At 45.4% G+C, this 14610-nt stretch overlaps 1 protein-coding gene and 1 long non-coding RNA gene across 4 annotated transcripts in view; one reads left to right on the forward strand and one right to left on the reverse strand.

The window, feature by feature from the left end:
* LOC141172419 (NXPE family member 1-like) overlaps positions 1-14610 on the forward strand; it is a 358423-nt gene that overhangs the window by 142492 nt on the left and 201321 nt on the right. For all 3 annotated transcript variants that reach the window (XM_073656628.1, XM_073656626.1, XM_073656627.1), the window contains one exon: positions 2311-2412. In XM_073656628.1, the coding sequence (XP_073512729.1) occupies positions 2320-2412 (93 nt within the window). In that variant the 5' untranslated portion in view covers positions 2311-2319. The remainder of the gene's footprint in view (positions 1-2310; positions 2413-14610) is intronic.
* Positions 1-14610, reverse strand: part of LOC141172420 (uncharacterized) — a 104543-nt gene that overhangs the window by 15748 nt on the left and 74185 nt on the right. The window lies entirely within an intron of this gene.

The raw sequence follows: 14610 nt of genomic DNA on the forward strand, positions 1-14610 counted from the left end.
TAGAGATACCACAAAGTCTTTCAGCAGTCTTCGTTATCTCCATAACCTTTATTTCCATAGTCACATCCACACTTATTGAGCAAACCAAACATCTCTGCTCCTTGTTACCTTTAGACTCAGCTGTTTTCCAATTTATATTCATATTCTGCATTGTGAACTGATAAATTCAAAACGTATTTTTTACAGCTATATCTTGAAAAAAACCTTTGCTCTACCTGGGTGTTTTTCTACTTTGTCCTTCCGCATTCATATGCTGCTGATTTTGCAGAGCAATAAAACAAGCAAATAGTTACATATAGTACTATAGTTACATGGTTACTATCATTTCAATAAACTTTCAGAATGCAAAACTACAATCAAATATAAGAACATTTCTAATCAGAAATAAATGTTTCTTTTTCTACTTATGAGCCACTTCTTAGCTCCCATTGGCCCTTGAACTCTCTGGAAAATGGTAAAAAAATAACATGGAAAACCAAAAACCTGTGCCGGACTATAAGTTGGTATACTTGCAAAGTGTAAGAGCAAGTTCAAATTGTGGCCATTTCACAGACAAAGCTAAAGAAAGAAAACAAAATGAGCATAGACCAATAAGTAAATAGTGACAGTACATGTAAATAACATGTGGTACTTAGTTAACATTAAACATAAAAGCCATCCCACCACGTCACGGTGTACCCAATGTGACGGTCCCAACCTGTCTACTACTAAAACCTTACCATGGTCCTACGACGTTAATGTGAATAAAGGCAGAACAGGATAAAACCCTGAAAAAGACACCCATCCATGAGAAGCTATGCAGATGGAATAGTTAAAAAATAACATGGACTGTCTGCTTACTAAGGTGTTAAATCATAAATGCCTGTTGAGTATTAAGAGAAAAGAAGAGGAAGAAGAAGCCAAGAGAAAGCGAGAGACAGAGACCGAGAGTCACACAAAAGGTGATGCTAGTTTTAGTAAATGATTATCACCTCAGTGCTGGATTCAAAGCTACACTGCTTAGACCTGCTCTTTTATGTTCCCCCATGCTGCTACTGCTTCTGAATATTTGCCACAAACAGATGTGGGAGCAGGAATCCTTAGGCTGTGTGCCCACTATGCATTTTTCAAGCGTTTTTGCCGCGGAATTTCCGCAGCGAAAACGCTTAAAAAGCGCTTGCTAATACATGCCCCATGGTCCCCAATGATAATCCGCATGTGCTGTGCACATGATGCGGAAATTTCCTCTGCGGATTATCATTGCGGAAAAATACGCAGCATGTACATTAATTTTGCGGACACGCAGCGTAATTGCCGCCATTGACTTGCATTGAAATGCTTCATATCTGCATCACTACATGTGCACACACGGATATGAAGCGATTCAATGTGCGGATGGTACCCAGGCCTGGAGAAGAGGAGACTCTCATCCAGACCTGGGTACCATAGAAACTGTAAAAAAAAGAATTTAAAATAAAAAATAAAGATTATACTTACCTTCCAATGTCCGACGGCCTCCTCAGCGATGCGTGCGGTGTGTTGGGCAGCTCGTGGTGGTGTGAGGACCTGACATGACGTCATTGAGTCATGTGACAGGTCATGCGACCGCTGACGTCGGCGGTCGCGTGAACTGTCACGTGACTCAATGACGTCATCGCAGGTCCTTCACACCACCGCGACACACCGGGGAGACCGGAAGGAGCAGAGAAGGAGACCGCGGGCCATCGGAAGGTAAGTATAATCTTTATTTTTTATTTTTCACCATTCTTATTCTTTTTTTTAACTATTACTTGGTCGCACTATATAAATTCATGACGGTTGCATGGATTTATATAGTGTGACCAAGTTGTCAAGCCAAGTGATGCTAAAATCGATTGGAAAAGAGCTTGATAACCCGCCTGTAAAAATGCATGCAATAACGCTTGACAAACGCTTCTATCTGACAGGAAAAACGTATGTAAAATCTGCATGCATTATTCCTGCCAGGGAGAAGCGGAAAAAATATGCAGCATTTCTGCATCGTGGGCACATAGCCTTATATCTCTGTGTGCAGTGTATGGGAGGCATTCTATCAGCAAGTCTCCATCCACTAGCTTAATGACAACTGAAAAATTAGACTATAGAGGGGAAAACATTTGAAAAATTCAAGATCCAAGTCATTTAGTGTCCAGAAACAATTTTATTTCTCATGTACACGCATGACAATTTATTCTTGAAAGCAGCCTTATTGGAACATTTTAATGATTTAATATTTTGAATATTGTATTTATCCATTGCTTTATAACTGAACTAAAAACATTACATTAATTTAAAATTGTTATTTTGTTTCAGGCAGAGATTATGAACATGCTGATAAAATATAAAGGTTATCTGTTATCACTAGCCGCATTCTGTTTTCTTATCATCATCATTTATCACCAAAACCTCATAAAGGTAAATTTGTAATATTTTTCAGCATAATTTCTTCATAGATTTCATTTGTGCCTGTGTAATTATATTATTAATCCAAAGCTATTTGTCATTACTTTTGGTTTAATTACATGTGTACTGCTTATGCGATCATGTACAATATGGTCATAATGGTGACATCTGCTATTTTCTGCTTCTCTCATCGGCTGGCGCAGGATAACTATTCAGTAGCCCTATTTTAGTTCAGGACTTGTGGCAATGAAAAGTCCAGAAGCTTCGGGGTTAGATCCTAGTGAGTTTGTTTTTCTTCCTCCTGTCAGCCCTGGATGGGGATGGTCGCTTTTTACTATAAACCGCTATGGTGAGGGTCACACAACAGTATTAAAATCATTCAGAGTTGTATCCAGATAAGTGGGACAATTTTTTTCTTACTTGCCATCCATATACAATTAGTTTTTTTTACTCAGCAGCTAGTAATCATTTACTGGACCATTTACAGCTTCCAATGTTACAGAATTGCAATGTATCCATAAATATCAGATGTTAGGCTGTGGCTCCATATGGCATCCAATTTTTTCTCATACCCATAGACGTGAGTCTCATCCGATCTATGGAGGAAAATTGTGCACACTGAGATTCTTTCACGTGCAGATCCAGTCAGATGATTTTGCATCTACTCACACCTCTTGGTTCTGAACCAGCTACCTGACAATTCTTGCCAGCTTGCACTACTGATGAGCAGCCAACTCCATAGCTCCAGCTCAGAGGTGCATGTGTAAGCCTAGATTTCTATACATGGGTTAAAGACTGAAGGCCAGGGCAAACCTGGGACCTGGTAGACATAGTGGCTAGATCCAAGCCTGTTCAAAGTAGTTATTTTTTAGAACTCCCAGGTGACCTCAGACCGTGCTGGCGTGACATACTGATAATTGCCCTGTGTAAATGTAGAAAATTACTATAGATATATTCTTTAAAATGATTGTCACCAGGGGCGTACATAGATATCGTGGGGCTCCATAGCAGAAGTTCCAATTGGAACCCCCCCCCCCCCAAAAAAAAAGAAATATAATTGTCGGGGTTACAGAAGAGCAGATCTCACAACTTTTCAGCCTTTACATAGTAATTTTTCTCCTGCTGAAGTCCTAGATTCCTCTTTCATTGCCCCCATTAGGTATGATGCCAACAAAAGTGCCCCCCAAACACAGTATGATACCCCCATGGTGAATTCCTCAACTCCCGACGCAAATTACGGTGACCCCCAACACAGTATGATCCCCCAACTGTGACCCCAACACAGCTCTTCATACACTATAATGGGACTACATACAGTATAATGGCCCCACACAAACCTTCACACTGCATAGTAGCCCGCACTAGCCCTCCAGACAATATGATTGACCCAACACAAACCTTCACACTGTATAATTGCTTGCATACAGTATAATGCACCCCCCCATGGTCATCTATACAATAAAATGCACACCCCATGGTCCTGTATACAGTATAATGCACACCCCATGGTCCTGTATACAGTATAATGCTCCCCCCATGGTCCTATATACAGTATAATGCTCCCCCATGGTCCTGTATATAGTATAATGCTACTCCCACTGTACTGTATACAGGATAATGCTACTCCCACGATCCTGTATATAGTATAATGCTCCCCCCCTGGTCCTATATACAGTATAATGCCCCCCCCATGGTCCTGTATACAGTATAATGCATCCCCATGGTCCTGTATACAGTATAATGCACACCCCAGGGTCCTGAATAAAGTATAATGCACACCCCAAGGTCCCATATACAGTATAATGCACACCCCAAGGTCCTGTATACAGTATAATGCTTCCCTCATGGTCCTGTATACAGTATAATGCTCCCCCCATGGTCCTGTATACAGTATAATGCTCCCCCCATGGTCCTGTATACAGTATAATGCTCCCCCCATGATCCCGTATACAGTATAATTCTCCCCCCATGGTCCTGTAAACAGTATAATGCTCCCCTCATGGTCCAGAATACAGTATAATGCTCCCCCCATTGTCCTGTATACAGTATAATGCTCCCCCCATGGTCCTGTATACAGTATAATGCACAGCCCAGGGACCTGAATAAAGTATAATGCACACCCCAAGGTCCCATATACAGTATAATGCACACCCCAAGGTCCTGTATACAGTATAATGCTTCCCTCATGGTCCTGTATACAGTATAATGCTCCCCCCATGGTCCTGTATACAGTATAATGCTCCCCCCATGGTCCTGTATACAGTATAATGCTCCCCCCATGATCCCGTATACAGTATAATTCTCCCCCCATGGTCCTGTATACAGTATAATGCTCCCCTCATGGTCCAGAATACAGTATAATGCTCCCCCCATTGTCCTGTATACAATATAATGCTCCCCTAATGGTCTTGTATACAGTATAATGCTCCTGCCATGGTCCTATATACAATATAATGCTCCCCCCATGGTCTTGTATACAGTATAATGCTCCCCCCATGATCCTATATATACTGTAGTACACTGCACCACCATCCTCTATTATGGCCACCAGTCACTGACTTAAATAAATAAATACAATACTCACCTCTTCCATCCGATGCTCCGGTCTGCTAAGCCTTTGGTGGGGAAATGCCGGACATCTCAGAGCAGCAGGTGCCAGGTCCGGACTGCTAATCTGCCCTTCTGAGCACTTTCCAGGTGGGCCGCGGTGTGGCAGTGCTTGGGGGACCACCAGCCCATTACAGCTGCCGGCCCCTTTAATTTTCTGCGTGCCTGCCATGGTAGCTCGGCATCACCGGGGGCAGGGCGCGTGCATGCAGCATTTATCATTTGAATGCTGCGACACACACAGGTGGCTGGTGCCATGAACGTGCTGACATTGCTATGTGTCAGTGCGTTCTGTGAGCAGCGAGCGCGGCTCGTGAGCTCTGCTCTCCCGCCCATGGCCCTAGCAACACAGAAGCCGCAGCCCTAGCAACACTGCAGCTGTGGCCCTGCCAGAACAGCAGGGAGCAAGGTGAGTTTTTTTTTTATAATCAAATAGTAATATATGTGGGGGCCATTATATGTGGGGCCATCATATGTGGGGGCCATTATATGTGAGGCCATCATACCATATGGTGGCCATTATATGTGGGGCCATCAAACCATATGGGGGCCATTACATGTGGGGCATTTAATGTGGGGGCCATTATATGTGGGGGCCAGCATATGTGGGGGCCATTATACCATATGGGGACCATTATATGTGGGGGCCATTATATGTGGGGGCCATCATACAATAGGGACCATTATATGTGGTGCTCATCATACCATATGGGCCATTATATGTGGGGGCCATTATATGTGGGGGCCATCATACCATATGGGGGCCATTATATGTGGGGGCCATTATATGTGGGGGCCATCATACCATATGGGGGCCATTATATGTGGGGGACATCATACTATGTGGCCATTATATGTGGTGGCCATTATATGTGAGGGCCATCATACTATAGGGAACATTATATGTGGGGCTCATCATATCAAATGGGCCATTATATGTGGGGGCCATTATATGTGGGAGCCATCATACCATATGGGCCATTATATGTGGGGGCCATCGTACTATGTGGGCCATTATATGTGGGGGCCATCATACTATGTGGGCCGTTATATGCTATCATATTACGTGTTACGTGCTGTACTGTATGTGGGGCCATCATACTATGTGCAGGACTGTATGTGTGGCCATCATACTATGTGCAGGACTGTATGTGGGGCCATCATACTATGTGTAGGATTGTATGTGGATCCATCATACTATGTGTAGGACTGTATGTGGGGCCATCATACTATGTGCAGGACTGTATGTGGATCCATCATACTATGTGCAGGACTGTATGTGGGGCCATCATACTATGTGCAGGACTGTATGTGGGGCCATCATACTATGTGCAGGACTGTATGTGTGGCCATCATACTATGTGCAGGACTGTATGTGGGGCCATCATACTATGTGTAGGACTGTATGTGGATCCATCATACTATGTGTGGGACTGTATGTGGGACTATCATGCTATGTGCAGGGCTATTAGGACTTTTGCTATGGAGCCCCATGATTTCTATGTACGCCTCTGGTGGCCGCCTAATCCGCTCCAGACCAGCAGTCATCCGCAGTGTGCTGTCATTCCGGCCCCAATCTGCAGCAGTCTGGGTCACTGGTTGAGTTTTCTGTTCTATCCCAGCCCAGAGACACATTTAGTAAATTTAAAGAGGTTGTCCACTCTTAACTCTGCTGTTCTGTTCCAGTCATTTTTGACCGGACCTATTAAAGTCTTGATTTTAAGCTAATTTAAGTGTTTTATTTGAATACCTGTTGCATTATTATATTGTATGTGAACATGGTTGTTCATAAACAAATGAAAAATGAAATCAAAAACTTAATTTTTATTTTTTTTGTATCAAAAAATGTTACATGGCCTTATTGCAATATTCATGCATATTGCACATTTGCATATAAAAAATATTCTTTATATAACTGTAAACTATAACTAATAGCATCCAATTGTATGTAAATATATTTTTTTCAAAAAATAAAAAATAAAAAAAATAAAAAGTTCAGTTTTTTCTATATAAAATGGTAAATAAGGTTCACAGTGCTAAATTTACTGTTTGCATTCGTCACAAGTATAATTTACTTGTCTTTTGCAGAAGTACTTTGCACTACTGCAACATATCACATTTGTTTTGTGATTACTTTATGTTGGACAACAGGCGCATTGTTTCCGTTTTAGGCTGTTTGCGTTGCTGGTGAAGGCCGTGGGTTTCGTAGCAGTGCCGGTGGAAGCCGTTGGTTCACTGTGAACAATGGCTGCCGCTCCTTCATCTTTGGGTGTTACTTTTCTTTCTTCGATATATGGGCTAATCAGTGATTTTCCCAACTCCTCTATAAAAATTCTTCTTTTATATAGTTTATTTTTGTTCCAATTTGGGTGTATTTCACGCCATAACACGAATGCATTGTATGCCGACACATCAAGAATGTTGTAAAAAACAACCATTGGCCACCTATTTGTCTTGTGTTTACAGGTGTAAGTGCCTATGAGTTCATCTAGAGTATCAACTGCCCCTTTTGTGGCATGTAAAATCATGTCCGGCTTTCTATCGTCTCGATTACTGATTGCACTATCATGGTGCATTGTGCTCATCAGAATGACCTGTTTGTGTAGGATAGGACATCAATGTATGATCGGCCGGGGTCCCGCGTGTGGCACCCCCACCGATCAGCTGTTATAACGGCGGCCACTACCGCTTGGCGGCCGAGCCCTGCGGGTAAGGACTTCCGGCTGGCGGCCTGCCGCTGGTACCGATAGCCGATGCCGCGTAAACCTTTTTTTTCCCCTTTTGGTATGGGTTCAGTTGCAGAGCGGCTGCACAGGCTGTGTCTGGAGGTGAATGACCTCCGTGGTGAGGTACCGCAACAGCATCAGCGGCTACAGGTTGCCAATATGGCAGTCTCTGCAGGTAGGCCTGTCCAGCCTGAACCCAAGGTTGCCCTCCCGAACAGGTTTTCAGGAGGTAGGGACAAGTTTTTTTGTATTTAAGGAGGCATGAAAATTGTATTTTCAATTTCGTCCCTACTCCGTTAATGAGGAGCAACGGGTTTGTATTGTGATCAGGGCTGGATTAAGAGTAGCAAGGGCTCCGGGCAGTTTAGAAGGCGCCCATACCCCCCCACACACACACACACACATGTGTGCAGAAACACTTAAAAAACGCTTGGTAGAAGGTCTGCCATATTCCCCAATTATCATTGTGGAAAAATCTGCAGCACTACCAATTATTTTGCGGAAGCGCGGCGTTTTCGCCGCCATTGACTTGCATTGGAACGCATGGAATCCGCATCACTGCATCTGTCCATGCGGATTAAATGTGTTTCAATGTGTGGATGGTACCCGGGTTTGGAGAAGAGGAGACTCTCCTCCGGACCCGGGTACCATAGAACCTGTAAAAAAAAAGAATAAAATAAAAAATAAATATTATACTTACCTTCTGATTGCCCCCGGTGTCTTTACCCGATGCATCCTGGCTTGCCGGCAGCTCGCGGTAGACTAAAGGACCTGTGGTGACGTCATTTAGTCATGTGACGGGTAACGCAACCGCTGACATCGGCAGGCCATCAGAAGGTAAGTATATATTTATTTATTTTTTTTTACCATTCTTTTACGGTCACACTATATAAATCCATGCTGGTTGCATGGATTTATATAGTGTGACCAAGTTGTCAAGTACTTTTCCAAGTGATGCTAAAATCGCTTGGAAAGCGCTTGTCAACCCGCACGCGGAAATGCATGTGAAGAACACCTCACATCCGCTTGTCCCTGGCAGGAAAAACGCATGCACAATCCGCATGCGTTTTTTCTCTCAGGGAGAGCAGAAACGCTCAAAAAAAATCTAGAGCATTTCTGCATCGTGAGCACATAGCCTTACATTATTGTATGGCTTAATATTGAGCACACATAGCCGCCTATACACAGCAAGAGGCCACATGAAGCCATCTATAAACAGTGGGAGGCCGCACGTATCCATCTATACACATCGGGAGGCCGCACGTAGCCATCTATACACAGCAGGAAGCCACACGTAGCCATCTATACACAGCAGGAGGCCGCATGGCGCCATCTATACACAGCGGGAGGCCGCACAGTGCCATCTATACACAGCAGGAGGCCGCACATAGCCATCTATACACAGCGGGAGGCCACACATAGCCATCTATACACAGCAGGAGGCCGCACGTAGCCATCTATACACAGCAGGAGGCCGCATGGCACCATCTATACACAGCGGGAGGCCGCACAGTGCCATCTATAAACAGCAGGAGGCCGCACGTAGCCATCTATACACAGCAGGAGGCCACACGTAGCCATCTATACAAAGCAGGAGGCTGCACGTAGCCATCTATACACAGCAGGAGGCCGCACGTAGCCATCTATACACAGCAGGAGGCCACACGTAGCCATCTATACACAGCAGGAGGCCGCACGTAGTCATCTATACACAGGAGCCGCACGTAGCCATCTATACACAGCAGGAGGCCGCATGTAGCCATCTATACACAGCGGGAGGCCGCATGTAGCCATCTATACACAGCAGGAGGCTGCACGTAGCCATCTATACACAGCAGGAGGCCGCACGTAGCCATCTATACAAAGCAGGAGGCTGCACGTAGCCATCTATACACAGCAGGAGGCCGCACGTAGCCATCTATACACAGCAGGAGGCCACACGTAGCCATCTATACACAGCAGGAGGCCGCACGTAGTCATCTATCACTCACCATCCCCCTGCTCGGCTCCAGTCCTCCAGCTCCTCTCTGGTGCAGCAGTGCAGCGCGCACTGCGTGACATCACACTAGCAGACACGGCCGCGCACAGGGCTGTGTCTCCTAGCAGTGACGCGGCCGGGCCAGCACACAGGGAAGTTAACAGGTGCAGTGCTGGCCTGGCCGAAGAAGAAGTAGCGGCCGTGCGCCGCTGCTGGGGGAGCGGTCCGGGGGCCCTCCCGCCTCTGACTGCCGGTATGTGATCTCTATATTGCAGGGCAATCCTCAGTCATGGGCGTTTTCATTACTGCAGGACTCGGTTTGTTTCCAGTCTGTGGAGGTTTTTTTCGGAGCTCTGGCCCTCATCTATGATGAGCCTGACTGAGTCGCCTTGGCTGAGTCTAGGCTACGTCGCCTTCAGCAGGGGTTTGGTCAGTGGAAACATACAGTTCGAAATTCTGAAGATGGGCAATGGATTCCAAATGGAATGACTCAGCCCTTAAAAGTCAATTTTGTGAGGGCTTGAAAGATGCCTTGGCAGTATATGAAAATCCTCAGTTCTTGGAGGCTGCCATGTCTTTGGCCATACGTCTTGATAGCCGCCTTTGGGATAGACGGGTGCGAACACCTTCTCCGGGGCCTTCTTGTTGAGGTTGTGTACCTCTGCCAGGGGAGCGGTCTGGGGGTGAACCAGTACTGGGGGAAGTGGAGGAACCCATGCTGTTAGGGGGTGTCTCTACATCATACATCTTCCCAGAGATTCCCAAGAAAAAAGGCGTATGTTTTTTTTTGTGGGAAAAAGGGACATTTTGTTGGGACCTGTCCTTCAATTCCTAAACAAAAGGAGACTCGATTAACTCTCGGTAGTCTGGAGTTGGATAAACAAGGGGTGCATTTGTGGCCAAACTGCAGTTCCCGCTTTGTCCTGACCGCAGAGGTGGTGTCAGAGAGCAAAACCGAAAAAAATTCTGTTTTTGTTGACAGTGTAGCCGGAGTCAGTATGGTTGATGCTGAGTTTGTGAAAACTCATGGTCTTGCTTGCTGTGCTTTAGCTGAACCTATTCCCATCTTTGCCATTGACTCGGTGCCACTTGCACAGAAAGCATTTACTCAGATTGTACATAATGTAAAACTGAGGGTGGGGTCAGTCCATTGTGAAATCATCCCTTGCTATGTTCTGGACAATCTTCCAACTCTGATGGTCTTGGGTATACCTTGGCTTGTTAAACATAATCCGTTTGTGGATTAGAAAGCCGGGGAGATTATTGAATGAGGAGATTACTGCCATGAGAACTGTCTAGATATTTCCATTGCTACTGTCTCTACGGAAATATTACCTACTTTTTTGTCTGGTTTTGAGGATGGGGTGTCAGGATTTGCCTCCTCATTGTGCTTATGACTGTCCTATTAACCTGACCCCCGAAGCTAAACTACCGAAGTCCAGACTGTATAATCTTTCTGGCCCTGAGAGACAAGCCATGAAGGATTTCATTGCTGAAAGTCTGGAGAAGGGACATATCAGACCCTCATCTTCGTCCGTGGCGGCAGGGTTCTTCTTTGTGAAAAAAAAAGATGGCGGTCTACGTCCTTGTTTAGATTTCCGGAAATTAAATCAAATCACCATCCATGATCTATACCCTCTTCCTGATTCCTGATTTGTTCAGCCAGGTTGTGGGAGCTAAGGTATTCTCCAAGTTGGATTTAAGGGGAGCCTACAATCTGGTTAGAATCAGAGAAGGGGACGAATGGAAGACAGCATTCAATAGCCCCGGAAGGACATTTCGAGAGTCTGGTTATGCCTTTTGGTTTGACCAATGCACCTGCGGTATTCCAGCATTTCATAAATTATATTTTCCATCATTTGGTGGGGAGGTTTGTGGTGGTCTATCTAGACGATATTTTATTTTATTCATCTGATTTTGATACTCATCGGGGGCATGTTAAGTAGGTGCTCCAGATATTAAGGGATAACAAACTTTATGCCAAACTAGAAAAATGTGTTTTTGCTGTTCAGGAGGTACAGTTTTTAGGGTACTTGTTGTCAACTTCAGCTTTTCAGATGGATCCGGAGAAGATCCGTGCAGTTCTTGACTGGAAATGTCCAGAGAATCTGAAGGCTCTACAACATTTTCTGGGCTTTACTAATTTTTAAAGGAAATTCATCCAAAATTACTCTGTTATAGTGAAACCCCTAACTGACATGACTAAGAAGGGGTCTGATTTTTCCAAAAGGTTGGATGCTTCCCTCCAGGCTTTTTCTTCCTTCAAAAATCATTTTGCCACTTCACCTATACTCAGTCAACCCGATGTTTCTCAACCCTTTATTGTGGAGGTTGATGCTTCGGATGTCGGGGTTGGGGCTGTGTTGTCTCAGGGTTCATCTCCTGGTAAATGGCATCCATGCGCCTTCTTTTCTAAAAAATTGTCTTCAGCTGAGAGAAATTATGACATGGGTAATAGGGAACTTTTGGCGATCAAATAGGCGTTCGAGGAATGGCGACATTGGTTGGAGGGAGCTGTCCATCCTATTACTGTTATTAATGACCATAAGAACCTGTCTTATCTCCAGTCAGCTAAACGTCTCAACCCTAGGCTAGCCAGATGGTCCCTGTTTTTTACTAGGTTCCATTTTGTTGTCACTTTTCGTCCAGGGGTCAAAAATGTCAAGGCTGATGCTTTGTCCTGGAGCTTCCCTGGTGGTGGTGACCATGAGAACCCTGCCCCAATATTACAGAAAGGGGTAGTCATTTTGGCTCTTTATCCTGAACTGGAGGGTGAGGTGTTGGAGGCTCAGAGGGATGCCCCTGCCTCCTGCCCTTCAGGAAAGTTACTTGTACCATCTGATCTACACCGCAAAGTAATCAAGGAACATCATAACTCTGTGCTTGCTGGACATCCAGGTGGTAAGGCAATAGCGGACCTCCTCTCTTATCGGTTTTGGTGGCCGGGGTAGCATCGGGATGTAATGGAACACGTAGCTGCTTGTAGTATTTGCGCGCATTCTAAGATTTCATGCTGCACATAACACATCTGCATCTCTGGCTGCTGTGGGTATAAAAGGGGACAAACTTATGGTGTGGCACCCATGCTCCCCTGACCTCAACCCCATTGATAACCTCTGGAGCATCATCAAAAGGAGTGTCTATGATGGTGGGAGGCAGTTCACATCTAAGCAACAGCTCTGGGAGGGTATTCTGTCCTCATGCAAAACAATTAAAGCAGAAACCATCCAAAACCTGATAAATTCAATGGACGAGAGAGTTCAGAAGCTCCTTTTGAACAAGGGGTCCTATGTGCAAATGTAACATCACCTAGAATAAAGTTTTGAGTTGAAAACTGTTTGATTTCAGTTTGTAATAACCTGCTAATGCTTATAATTTCAAAAATGACCATTTTTTTGTTCTTTATTAAAAAGAAAAGGTTGAAAACTCTGCTGTGCATAATAATTTGGAACATGCATTTTGAGTGCAGTTTGAGTTTTTTATTTTTTTAAAAATATACTGTTATCATAGGCAGTTTGTACAAAACCTTTCAATTGTACTCTAATAGTTATTTGACTGGAAAATTACAATGACTGCAATTCATATAGGTAATTTGGGAAAATCTGAGAAAATATTATTTGCATAATAATTTGGAACACAGTGTAGTGGACTCGTTGGGCTCTCACTGTCATATTCACTCCCAAGCATGCCAAAATCTCTGTCTTTAGCTTGGAGTATTCCTTGGCATCCTGCAGTGCCAAGTCGTATTCTGCCTTTTTGGGGTTTACCCAACAAATATGGCGCCAGCAGGCCCGGCGCCAGGACCGGGCTCACCCGGGCAAGTGCTGGGGCCCTGAGCAGGAGGGGGAGCCCACTCACCATCGGGCACCCCGCCGCGCTATGGGACCTGTGAGTGGTGCGGTGCAGTGTCGGTGCCAGCGCCCACCATCCCCCCCCCCCCGCACTTGCTCAGGGCCCCGGCAGTCGGCACAATACTTACCTCTCCTTGTGCCTCCGCAGCAGGTCCAGTCTCTTCCCCACGCTGCTGCACTGTGACGTCTCACGTCAGAGTGTGCGGTGACGTCTTTACAACCACGCCCTCTCCTGAGTCGTCACAGCACAGAGCGGGAAGACGCCGGCGACGCTGAGGAGTCTGGAGCAGTGGCAGCAGGTGAGAATTGAGGTAAGTATGTGATTTTTTTTTTCTTTTTATGTATGGAGGCATGCGGCATTATATGTAGGGAAGGGGGGGAACAAGTGACATCCTGCATGGGGCATTATATTGGGGGTGACATCCTGCATGGAACATTATATGGGGGGTGACATCCTGCATGTGGTATTATATGTGGGGGAGAGGTGACATCCTGCATGGTGCATTATATAGGGGGGAGAGGTGACATCCTGCATGGGGCATTATATTGGGGGGAGAGGTGACATCCTGCATGGGGCATTATATGGGGGGAGAGGTGACATCCTGCATGGGGCATTATATGGGGGGGGAGAGGTGACATCCTGCATGGGGCATTATTTGGGGGGGAGAGGTGACATCCTGCATGGGGCATTATATGGGGGTGTGACATCCTGCATGGGGTATTATGTGGGGGCACAGCCTACATGGGGCATTATGTGGGGGCCAGTATTCTGTATGGAGCATTATATGGGGGTCAGTATCCTGCATGGTGACATCCTGCATGGGGTATTATATGGGGGGGAGGTGACATCCTGCATGGTGCATTTTATGGGGGGAGAGGTGACATCCTGCATGGGGCATTATATGGAGGGTGATATCCTGCATGGGGCATTATATGGGGGGGTGACATCCTGCATGGTGCATTATATGGGGGGTGACATCCTGCATGGTGCATTATATGGGGGGTAACATCCTGCATGGGGCATTATATGGGGGTGAGGTGACATCCT

Source organism: Phyllobates terribilis, unplaced genomic scaffold (genome assembly GCF_046119375.1).
Source record: "Phyllobates terribilis strain yellow unplaced genomic scaffold, ASM4611937v1 Scaffold_12__6_contigs__length_324123572, whole genome shotgun sequence".
Taxonomy (NCBI): domain Eukaryota; kingdom Metazoa; phylum Chordata; class Amphibia; order Anura; family Dendrobatidae; genus Phyllobates; species Phyllobates terribilis.